General features: G+C 35.5%; 1 protein-coding gene across 3 annotated transcripts in view; it reads right to left on the bottom strand.

Annotated features, from left to right (window-relative positions):
- KMT2E (lysine methyltransferase 2E (inactive)) overlaps nt 1-12,010 on the bottom strand; it is a 59,943-nt gene that overhangs the window by 17,223 nt on the left and 30,710 nt on the right. For all 3 annotated transcript variants that reach the window (XM_088533183.1, XM_088533184.1, XM_088533185.1), the window contains 8 exons: nt 10,959-11,131; nt 10,139-10,177; nt 9,326-9,538; nt 8,207-8,337; nt 7,010-7,127; nt 6,771-6,880; nt 4,666-4,927; nt 2,607-2,705 (listed from right to left, as the gene is read on the bottom strand). In XM_088533183.1, the coding sequence (XP_088389309.1) occupies nt 2,607-2,705; nt 4,666-4,927; nt 6,771-6,880; nt 7,010-7,127; nt 8,207-8,337; nt 9,326-9,538; nt 10,139-10,177; nt 10,959-11,131 (1,145 nt within the window). The remainder of the gene's footprint in view (nt 1-2,606; nt 2,706-4,665; nt 4,928-6,770; nt 6,881-7,009; nt 7,128-8,206; nt 8,338-9,325; nt 9,539-10,138; nt 10,178-10,958; nt 11,132-12,010) is intronic.

Here is a 12,010-nt window from a genome sequence, read left to right as displayed (position 1 = left end):
AAGGAGCAAATCAGGCTTTTAAAAGGTGCCTCTTTATGCACCAACTGGCTCTTGGCAGATGATGATACCTTAAAACTTTTATATATATATATATAAAAATATATATATATATAATATATATATAATATAATATATATATATATAATAATATAATATATATATATATATAAATATATATATAAAAGTTTTATAAGTTTTATAAATATATGTGTGTATATATATGTAAAAATCCTCGTTCAATGCAGTATTGCACTAAGACAGCATGGGATGAGATAAATGCAAATGCAAAAGAGGTAGTCAAAGGTCTAAGCAATGGTGCAAATTCTACAGAGAGAACTGAAGCTGTTTTGAGTTCAAAGAACTTATTTATAGTTAAGAAACTGAACGTTAAAGTTTTGAAAATGGTGAAGAGTGATGGTAACAGAACTAGAGGTAGAAGGTGCAAAAACCTGGTGCAGAAGTGGTAGTAATAAAGTATGAGAAAAGAAAAACAGATCGACTCCAATTAAATTGAAAAGAAAATAGCCTTATTGTACTTTGTGCATACTGTGAAGAAGCTTTTTTAGGGAGTTAAGGGGAGGAGGGTAGCAGGCAGAGGTCTGCATCCTAAATTCATGGTCACCTTCCTTTTGGCTTGTTACAGTATTTCTTAGGCTGCAGAATCAAGAGACTAGATCTCCAACTCCTTTGTTTCCATACCCCTCCTATCATCAACTTCCAATTCTCTTTGTACAGTCTCCATTCCCTATGCTTTGGAAATTCCTTTCTTGTCCTTAAAACAAATGGCCCTTCCTTTCTTACCTATCTTTCCCACAATGTGCCGCCAGCTAGTTTTAGTTCAGGAAAGAGGGGCATTGCTTAATGATGTCTATCTGCATAGCAGTAAGAAGATCACAAGTTCTCTAGGAGCCAGGGAACAGGGTTGGCAATATAGCCTTCTATCTCTTTTCCCAGTCTCTCAAATTTTTGACTTTCTTGTCAAGCCCCATAACCACTCAGGCCCACGTGGTTCAGACAAAAGCATTAATTTTGCATTAAAAAATATTACATCACAAGACAGCAAGTGAGAATCACAACAGTACCAGAAATAACCTTGACTGCTACTCAGTTTAGCTGCTGAGTTTATATACCGAGACACATTCTGGGGTTACATATTAACAGGCCTAAGCACAGAAGTTACACTTGGCTGTACAAAATATGAGAATGTTACTTTTGTTTATTAAAGAGCAACAGTTTTACAAAGCAACAAACACCCAGTTCTTAGCATATTATTAAAGAGAAAATATATATTTTGTTATTTTAACACCAGAACACAAGCCCCAGCAATTTCTCCCCTCATGTATTTTAGTTCCATAGTTTTAATTTTTATATCACAACCTTTTATTTACATTTGGTGGATTTAGCAGTAACTTCCTGCCAAATCTGTATCCTACTGTTGTTTTATAGCTTTTGAGTTAGGCTGACAGCATTACAGAACATGAACCTATGGAGAACACTAGTGTGCAAGACACCAGCTCAAACCTACGCAAAGGGTAATCACTAAAACAAGTTTTGGAAATTAAAACAAGAATAAAATGCAAGCAAAAAAAATTGCAAAAAAATCTGAGATGCTACTTAAGACAACTGAGGTAGCATTCAGAATTTATTTAAGAAAGTTCTAAAATATACATTGGTGTCTTTGTAACAAACTTTGGGCACAGAGAATCTCCGGTTCTTAGGCTTGAAAAGGCACAAGTCTTAGAATGTATTTCTAAGGAAGACTATATATCTCCCTACTAAGTTCACACACACACACACACACACACACACACACACACAAAAGCTGTGCAGAAGCTAGGCAGAAGTTAAATATAATTTTGTATGAAGAATCCAAATAAGTCTTCTCATAACATTCATTACAGATGCATGCTTTTGCACCTGCAAATGCTCAAAAACTTTTCTCAACACATACATTACAGTGAAGCTTTAGAAAAAGCTTTTTTTTTTCTTTTTTAAAGTGTATAGAAAGAAAACAAAAGCAAACAAACAAACAAAGGTGTTTGAAAAATTCACAGAAAATGTCATTATATACCTTGGTCAAGATGTTATCATTTAACCAGAAATTTCAAGCACCTCACATTTTGAATGTCCAACACAAAAGCACATTTTAAAATGTCAGTTTTTGTAAAGTATTATTTTACCAACCTCCAAAATTAGGATTTCTGAGGCCTCATAAGCTGATAACTCAAAAATATGAGTCAAAAATCTGACTCCCAACAATACCTACAACTGGCTATTGCCAGTATAAATGGTGTGCAATAACAAAAGCAAAGAAAAAAAAGCCTAGATTATTCCTACAGGCAATGCTTTTTTGTAAAGGCAATAGAAAATTATGTACATTTGAAAATAAAAGCAGATTTGCATGTTTGTCAGAAACTGATGACCAAGCCAAATGGAAATGCTCTCACTCAAACAAGCCTTGCATTTTAAGTTGAAGTTCATGTAGCAGCTGACTTCATATACACTCAGATTCTAGAAGCCTACAGAAAGGCAGCAATTAGCATGGGAAGAGCAGGTGTCACTAGGGCTTAGTGACAACTTTAAGCAGCTATTGCTTCCCAACTTACCATCTTCCTTTTCCTTTCTGCAATCTGCTCCTCTGATTCCATTTCTACTTCATTGCTAATAGGAGTTTTTTCTTCTATATCATCAATAAAATCTGGCTCCTGAAAGATGGAAATGACTGCTTTACAGAAGCTCCACTACTCTTGCAAACTAGGGAAAACTAAAAGCTACACAGAAGAGAATCCTCAAGGTCACTACTTCAAAAGCAGCTACGCTGATAAACCACAGCAAAATGTAAAAGCTAACAGCCACTTGAATCCTTGTATAAACCTAAAAATGTAACCACTTGACCAAGTCTTTTCCAATCTGATCATAGATACTATTATTTCCCACCCCCACCCTCCCAATATATTAATCTTAGCAAAGTGTTTGGGTTACTCCCACCCCCTCTACCAAAATTATGAGAATTAAACCTCTAAACCAACAGAATCTTCAAGACAGTGACAGTGGCCACTGATCTAGCCACTTATTAAAAAAAAAATAAAGAATTAGGAGCTTTACATTACATACCCATTTCAAAAAAAAATCTTGGGCATTAGTTTTAGTAAAGTAGAATGAATATTGTTATAAGCAGTTACATAAAATTGTTCTCAGCTCACAAGTGTGCTCCAATAAAGTGACAAAGATCATTAGACTGTAGAGAGGGTTTAAATGAATTGCCATATCATAACAGTTAACTAACTGATGAAAAAAATAGTTACAAAATACACACTTAATCTTCAGGTCTGTTGTAATATAAAAAAATAACCAAGAATCAGATATTTAACGAAAATTCTTAACATTTCTCTTCAAAGGTGTTTTATATTTTCCCATAAGCTTTTTAGCAATTTACCTTAATATTTCATTAAAAGAGAAGAGCTATTATTTAACTAGCTTCTATATTTAGATGCACTGCTTAACAGCTCTGCTCTTCTCAAAACCCTCATGCTTTTAAGTTCACTGTTGTGCACAACATATGAGTTCTCCTGCTACTGACTGTTCTTTATAAGCCCTGTGTATTACACCAAAAACCCAGAAGGTTCCTAATACCAGTTAATAGTTTTTTTAAAAAAAATAAATAAAACAACCACAAGTACAATGAGGAAGTCTGAACATCACCTCTGCGGATCATCACCTGCAACAGTCACGTGTCATGTCTTACAGGCTTCCAAGTGTTGATTTAGCTGCTAGAACCCCCATACAGTTCAACAGTCTCAGTCTCACATAAATTTGGTGCCAATTTGCTCATTTGCAGGATTCTCCCTTCACTGTTAGTAACTTTAGAGATGAAGAAATTTGAAATGGCTCCTCTCTCTCTCTGCCCTCAAATCATTGTAAAACATCAATTTAACTTTTTTCTAGTGAATCTATTTTCTCCCACAGCAAAAAAAGAGATTGTTACCATGAAAACCATATTCTCCTGTTACATACTTTTCTAATTCTCTTTGTAAAACTAATAATGAATTTTCACAGATCTCTCTCGCTAGCTCTTTCAAACTGACATGTTAAAATAAAGACATATCTGAAAATTGTCTACCACTATATACTACTGGACAGCATCCACCTATTATCAGCACTTCAGTTCTAAACATATCTTTTCTAATTCAAATTCTATTTAAAATTTTCATCAACTGTTTTAACAGAGGGGCACAGCCAACATACAAAATTTGGGTCTGAAAATTTGTTATCCCATGTTTAAAATATTAAGCTCACAACTTACAGATGCAACTAACTAAAAGCCACTCCACGACACCTTGGGAAATCCTGAAGGCAGATGACATGAGACTTTTTACATTAGAGATCCGCAAAGACATTCAGAGGAAAAAACAAACAAACAAAAAGCAACAACAAAAAAATCCCACCATAATTAAAACTGGCAAGGGAACCAATGTTATTTGAAAACCAATCAGGCACTAGGAAAAACTGAGACTAATATAAAAAATATAAACAGCTTATCCATCATTATGATTTTTAGTAAAATCATACAATCCTTTTCAATAATGTGTTATAATTCCTTTAGCAACTACAAAGGAGAGTATTCATGTTTGAAAGCTTTTCTTTCTAATCATTTTTTGCCAATACCTGATTATTAGAGATGGAGAGCCTGAGGGGAGATAGCTTCCTCTGCTTATTATCTGGGATTTTAATTTTGTTGCCTGCTCCTTCACAGTCCAATGTGATGTTCTGATTTTGAGTCTCCTTTTCTCTTGAAACATCCTTTTCTTTCTTTCCTTTTTTTCTCCTCGTCTCATATCCAGTAATGATGTTTTCTGTAGGTTCAGAACGTCTCAGAACAGGACATTCAGGATTTTCTTTGAGGCAAGCGCAATCCACTTTGTATTTACTAAAAATAATTAATGCAAGAAGGCAAATTCTTATTAGGTCAAACAGTAATGGGAATTTTCAGCGCTAAACTGCATAAGCTGATACATTTCACATTAAACATCTATGATGCAAAACAATCATATTAAGAGCAGTTAACTCAAGTTTTGACGAACACAAACATTATGTTACACTTCCAAATTCTCAGCTACCAGTCGGTAGAGAATGTTGCTCTTTGCAATCTGCAATTCTTTTAAATTCAAGGTTAGCATTTGCTCATCAGACTAGAACATTAAAAACTTAAAAACACATTCTCGATGGAGGTATAATCCCCACAGTAACTACCCTGTGCCCTTTATTGATTTTTTCCCTTTTTTCCTCTTAATTAAAGAAACACACAAATCCCTTGTATACAAGACTCCTATGCCCATTTGAACAGAATACTGTAGTTAGTGTCTGATAAAGTGTACCTTCCAACAAACTGAGGTATGTGTCAGACCATGTATACACAAGCTAAGCAATTAAGTCACAGTTCTATTTGCATTTATCAGGCCAACAATTAAAAAGTCAGATGCTGCATTCAAACACATATATCCTTCAATGACTCAAATGCTTCAAAATGTTTCCGTGATATATAATTTCCCTGGCAGTATCTATTCTGTGCCATGCCAGAAAGAGTTCTTGCTTTAGGCAAAGAAAGATGACAAAATTCACATAAAGAGCATTTTGGAAAGATTTCAGAGACATTTTTGTGCAGTTTTCCTACAACTTACATAGGGTGGCAAGTGCAGACACTTAACTACTGTCTACTCAGAATGCATAAATAACAAAATCAAAACCCTACCAACTGGGCAATTTCTTAGGCCACCCACATGTAAGGGATGCAAGAGTTTGTCTACAAGAGATACTACAAGATTATCTCGAGCTAGTTAGAACCCAAGTTGGTTAAAACCGGCAATACTCTATGGACATGCCACTTCAGGTCCAGAAGCAGTAAAGCCATGTCTGCACAGCACTGCACCAAGCTGAATTATCAGCAGAGCACAGAAAAGCGTTATTACCTTGATGCAGCAAGATGTGAAACTGCTTCTGGACCTGAGCAAGCGCAGAACTAGTATCCTCAATGCTTCGGTTTCCAAGGTTAGTATTAGCTTAGATGTTCCTGCACATTGTACCTATACCCTAGAACGTTTCCTACTAATCAAGAAAAATAATTACTAGATTATAGCACTCAAAGGCTTTATTTTGCCATCAGAGAGGTCTTTGAATAATACAATTCATGCGTATAAGAGAGTAACTAAACCTAATACTTTACCATTTCAAACCAGTGCCCATAAGCTAGACTGCAGTTTATTCAAACTCTCCCCAGTTCATAAGTGAAGCAGTAGTTAACATCCCAGGAGAACACATTAATAGATACACAATTTAAGGCACTGAGCCTTCAGTTAATTACATATTAAGCAAAAACATGATTCATAATGAAATTGTACAGAAACTGTCTTCCTAAAGCTATGCTACAGAAGCACTCTGAAATAAACAGGATATTACCAGTTTTAATATTTTTTACTATGCTCCTCACGTTATGGATCACCTACGTACTGAAAAAAATCTTCATAGTACATCTTTATTTACACTGATCAGTTTGTATCTTTTTCAATTTGTTTACAAGTATGGGTCAAATTCCTGAAACTGGAAACGCATATTCAGACAAAAATACAGGAAAAGGCTTGCCTTAATATGCACTGTTCATTACAAGAATGTACTCAAGGAGTACTGTGTTGTTAGCGCATGCAAAGAAGTGACACAGGACAAAACCACATGGACTATATCACAACACAGCTTAATAAACATGCTCAAAAACTTACCAATTTCCATAATCAAAATCAAATGCAATCGTAATCTCAGCTCCCTTTGGAATGTTATGGATGGAGTAAATATAAAGATGAATTGTTCCATCTTCGATTACATGCCTCACCTATATCCAAGAAAACATTCTTATGTTAAAACACATTTTTTAAAAATTATTTTCATTTTAAAGACAACCCAAATGAAAATTGTTGGAAGTGTTTAAAATTAGCAGTTGGGAAACAATGTATATCCTTACCTCTGCATTTGGTGTACATGAGCGCCTGATGAATCGAGCTTCATTTCCAAATGTCCTTGCATCAACACACATTTCTAGCCCATGAAATTTGGAATAAAATAAGACAAAAGGGTATGGCCTAAAGGAAGACAAAAGAAAAACACCATTTTATCCTTTTCAAAATGTTATTTAAGTATGGCTTATTCTTCACATCAGTTAACTTTGTGCCGTGATGTTGCCATGATATAAAGAATTTGAAAGTTAATTTGAAAATGACCTGTTGGTATTAAAAGTTTCCTACTTCTAACTGGTACATTCTCAAAACTTGTTGACAGCATATACTTGAAATTTAAGCTACAATCCTGAATATTATTTTTCTGCATGGGACCAGAAACTAACAGTAAAATGGCAAGAAACACGTAAGACAGTGTTCATATTTTTCATTGAAGAAAATTTTCCTCAATGGAAGTGAGGCAGAAATTGAGGTGTGTCTGTCATCTAGAAAAAATGAAGAAGAAAAAAAAAAAAAAAAAGAATATTCCCTTGAAGAAAGGGACTACTTAAAAATTTTTACCAAGAGGTGCTTTAAGTTCTGCTATTACAAGTGCCTGGGAACCCTTCCATTTCTACTTGGCAAAATCTCTACGCTCTCACTTCTCCAAGAGGCCGCTCCACTTCCAAAGCGGCTACATCCTTGTGCTCCACGGTCCTCATGGAGCTGTGCTCCCACTACCCGTAACTCACAGGCAGACAGCACTGAGATAAATACACAGAAAGTCTGGCTTTGCCCAACCACCCGTCAACAAGAGCAATTGGCAGTAAAAAGGCCCACATTAACCTGCATATCCCCCTTTGGTCTGAAAGGATTAAAATCATCATCTTAGACAGAAGAGAGGGTTTTCACCCTTAGCTTAGGGTGACTTTTTTACTTTTACTTTTGGATGGCAGAACCTGTTGAACACTGGTTGAAGGTGATGAACTACACAGTTGAGAATGCAAGTGTGCTGTAGCCGCAATAGAGCAGAAGTAGCACCAGGAAACTAGATCTACAGTAAACTGCAAAGCTATTCAGAAGATAAAAATAATAGGACCTGGAATCAGTTCTCCTCCTTAACTGAAAAACAGCAGAATCCAAGATACACTGGTACCTGAAGTGGGAGTCTGGCAAAATGTCATTTTAAAAGTTACCTTATTAAAACATATATGGAGTAAACAAACCTTTTAAAGAAATATCCGTTGGCTTCAAATTGTTCTCTCAGCATGAACTTTCCTCTGTATTCAATAATAAGTGCATCAGGAGGCAATTCTTTGGCAGCTTTTAAAATTTTCTTGTTTTTTTGCACATAACTCTATGAAGAGAAAAGTCAAACTATGAAACATCCATTTCCACCAACTTTTTCACTATGAAAACCACATTACAGTTCATCACAAAAGCAACACTATGCAAAACTAAACACTAGTGAGCTCACACTTCTAGTAACTATCATCTCCAATTTAAAGGAAAAAAAAAAAAGAAGTGATTGATACATGGGCAAAGAGCTCTACATACATGGATATTCATCTAAGGAGCATACCCCATGTAACATGATGGGGCTTGTAAGAAAAGAGAGAAAAAGCTCCTATTAAACTGCTACAGTAACTCATCCTCAAGATTTCTTTTACAAAAATGCTGAAATCTAATATACAGCTTTAATCTTAAGCTCATAAATTAAGTGATGTCAGGAATATAGAGACATTGCAAGATTTTTTTCATAAAATACAATTTAGAGGATGGCAGACTACAGACAAACATCATCAACAAGATATCAGACACTTACCTTTCCAGAGCATTATGTACACCTAAGACTATAATTTGGTTGAAGTCATTGCTATCTGAAAGCTAATTCCTAACATCTAACTGGTATACGATCTTGGCTTCCAAGTCTGGAACATACCAACTACCATCATAAGTGTCCTTCATGCACATGTCCTAAGCAAAATTCTGTTTAAATGCCTCCAGAGCCAGAATAGGCTTACCACATTTTACAGGGATGGAGGTGGGTAGAATTCAGTTCTGATGCTTTTATCTGCTCTCATCACTCCTGACATTCCTCCCAGAGCAGAGAAATACTAGTGAGGAAGCCTACCATGTGTTATGGCCTTCATAGAGGCCATATCCTAAGAACAATTCAGTTTTTAAGTCTAGTACCTTCACTATTCTTATGAGAATAATACTTGTATTTGTGAGACAAGAGAGAACAAACAAGTAAAGGTAGGAAAGAAATTTTAAGGTATCTAAATGGCTTTTTCATGACACAAGCACGGCATGCAGCCATACGACATAACACAGCTTGTTACCTCTACTGGAGGTTTGAAAATCAGATTGCTGGTGTTGACTTCTTTCTTGTCATTCCCATTGCCTAATCTCAGGGCTATTTTTTGTGCCTCCCTCTGAACACCCTCACTGTATTGGTTATTATTTGCTTCTTCATAACGATCCATCCATGCTTTGATTTTAGTTTCCCATCCAAAGTTGGAACTGTCAGTAGGATCAATCTCTGGAGCCGAGCCCTGTAAATTACAAAAAATAACGAATGTTTATACACCTACATAGGCCAGAACAGAACTTAGTTTTCAAAAGTAACACAGTCTTTTCATCTCTGTCCTGTTTAAAGTTTAAAAGGTCAAGATAAGCAGCTCAGATAAGGTCCAGCATTCAGCTTTCTTGCACAGCACAAGTGTTCCCTAATTTCTGCCTTCCCCTCCCCCAATAAACAAAATAAAAACCACAAGATATCATCACAGAAAGAGCATCTTGAAATCCTTCTCAGAATAAGAATCCACAGCACATTATTTTGCAGGATTTTGGAAGGCTTTACACAGGGCATAAAAAAAAGCAGTACCATTCATACCTTATTTTAAAATTATTATGGTAGGTATGTGGCACATTGGTTATTAAAGAGTCTTTCTAGTTGAAATATTATATGAAATATGAAGCTTATTTTAGAGCATTAGTGTGCTTAGATGCAAGTGATACCTCTACCAAAAATTCACATACACAAAATAAGCAGAATGAAGTTCAGAATGCAACTGGAGCTATACCAGAAATAATGAACACTTAAGATTAAAAAAAAATAAACACACAGAACAACAACAATGACAACATTTTACCTTTACTCTCGAAGACTTCCTGGACCCTTCTCGAAATGCCTGAAATAAAACACAAGCATTACATTCAGTCTTTGTTTTTCCTCTTTTTTTTTTTTTTTTTAAAAAAAAAAAGGAAAAACAGCGTCGACTATTAAGAAGAAAAATATTTTATGTAGATTGTTCTCAAAAAGCAATCAGGATTATGAGAAAAGAAATTAGGTCCATTAAAGACTTGAGAAGGCAGAAGGTCGCCTCCCCAAAAATAGCTATACAGAAAAGAGAATCAGCATCTCAAGCTAGGCGAAACACAGGTTTCGCAGCTAGCAGCCCAGGCACCCCTCCCCACCTTTCTCCCAGCTTATAATAGTTTTCAGTATTGAAGGCAGAGTAATTCTAGAGTCATCTAATGAATACCAGAAACTTAACAGCGATGTCTTAAACAGTCCATATCCTACTTGTTTGCCTCTTTGGGATGCGTAGGCTGAGTGGAAAGGCACCAGCTGTCACAGGTAACCTATAAAGTTTATTTTTTTGAAAAAAATGTTGTTCTAAAACAAACTGTTTTCTTAAATCACCTCAGTCATGCTATCCTGGAAAATTACAACTGTCAGGGAAAAGAGGAAGAGAAAATAAAGTGGCTATATAATTCACTGCAGTGAAGTGAATCTAAACTGTGAATCTAAAGGAAATCTAATCTTGTGATCTAAACCCAGGTAGTAAAATACTAACAACAAGAAACTGTTTTTTAAACAGGCATCTCTTGGTAAGTTATGTCATACAGCTATAATTTATCTTATAACACAAAGAACTTATCTTACAAAAGAAAGAACTAGTCACTTACTTTTTTACATTTTGCTATGTTCTGCTCTTTCTCCCCACTTTTTTTCCTTTTCTTATCATTGACTTTTGTAACTCTCGTAGGATTTACAGTAATTGTAGTTGGTGTATGTTGAAAAGCAGTATACAGTTCCACAGGAACCTCATCACCACTTTCCGTTGCACTGGTATCCCCATCTTTGAAACAAAGAACAGTCTGTAAACAATCTGCATTACAGAAAGAACATTGTATTGTGCATCACGTTTTAAAAAAATCTAAGTGTGCCACTACTGTCAAATACTCCAGATACTCATATGCAAAACTCACCAAAAGTTTTAACAGCATGAAACTGAACTACCAGTGAGAAACTGGTTTATTAAGAGGTGCTTGTAATGCCAGGTAAGCAAAAGATAAATAAATTCCATGAAATGAATGCAGTGGTTGAGAAATATAAATAACCAAGCAACACACAGCCATGCACACACACACACTCATTCACCTACATACAGCTTTTTACATTTAATACTGCTTGGGGATTTGCTCAGATAAGGATATTCTATTTTCAATCACAGTTCTAACCAACTACTTTAGTTCCAATTTCAGAGCTGAGCGCCTTGTTTAGGCACTCAGTATGTCAATTTAAAGACTTCTCAAAATCCCCTAAAAATAAAATCCTGCTGCTTTCAAGGAAAAGGAAAAGTCTATTTTACTTCTTAAAACACAACCATACACCAGCTGATTTTCATTTGTGCTGTATACCTCCAGTCTCAACATTTAGTGCAAGTCAGTATTTATGTCAGATAAATATATTTCTTGACCTGAAGCAAGATCTATCCCAGTTCTGTCAAGATGAAAGGCTGTCAAAGTGTGTGTAGGACTGGAAGAAATGGTACAAAATAAATAGGAGACTGCTCTTCACACACACACACACACACACACACACACACACTCACTCTGCACAGTCTTTTCAGATTTAAGCCTTCCATAAATACGCTTCACACTAAATAAGCCTTTTTCTAAAATTGCAGAGGAACAAGCTTGGCAGATACTTGGGATAAGAGAGCAGAGAAAAAATT

Source organism: Tinamus guttatus, unplaced genomic scaffold, assembly GCF_059628265.1.
Source record: "Tinamus guttatus ecotype Peru unplaced genomic scaffold, ASM5962826v1 Tinamus_guttatus_pri_ptg000489l, whole genome shotgun sequence".
Taxonomy (NCBI): Eukaryota; Metazoa; Chordata; class Aves; order Tinamiformes; family Tinamidae; genus Tinamus; species Tinamus guttatus.
The sequence above is the reverse complement of the archived record's forward strand: the minus strand, read 5'-3'. Positions and strand labels throughout refer to the sequence as shown.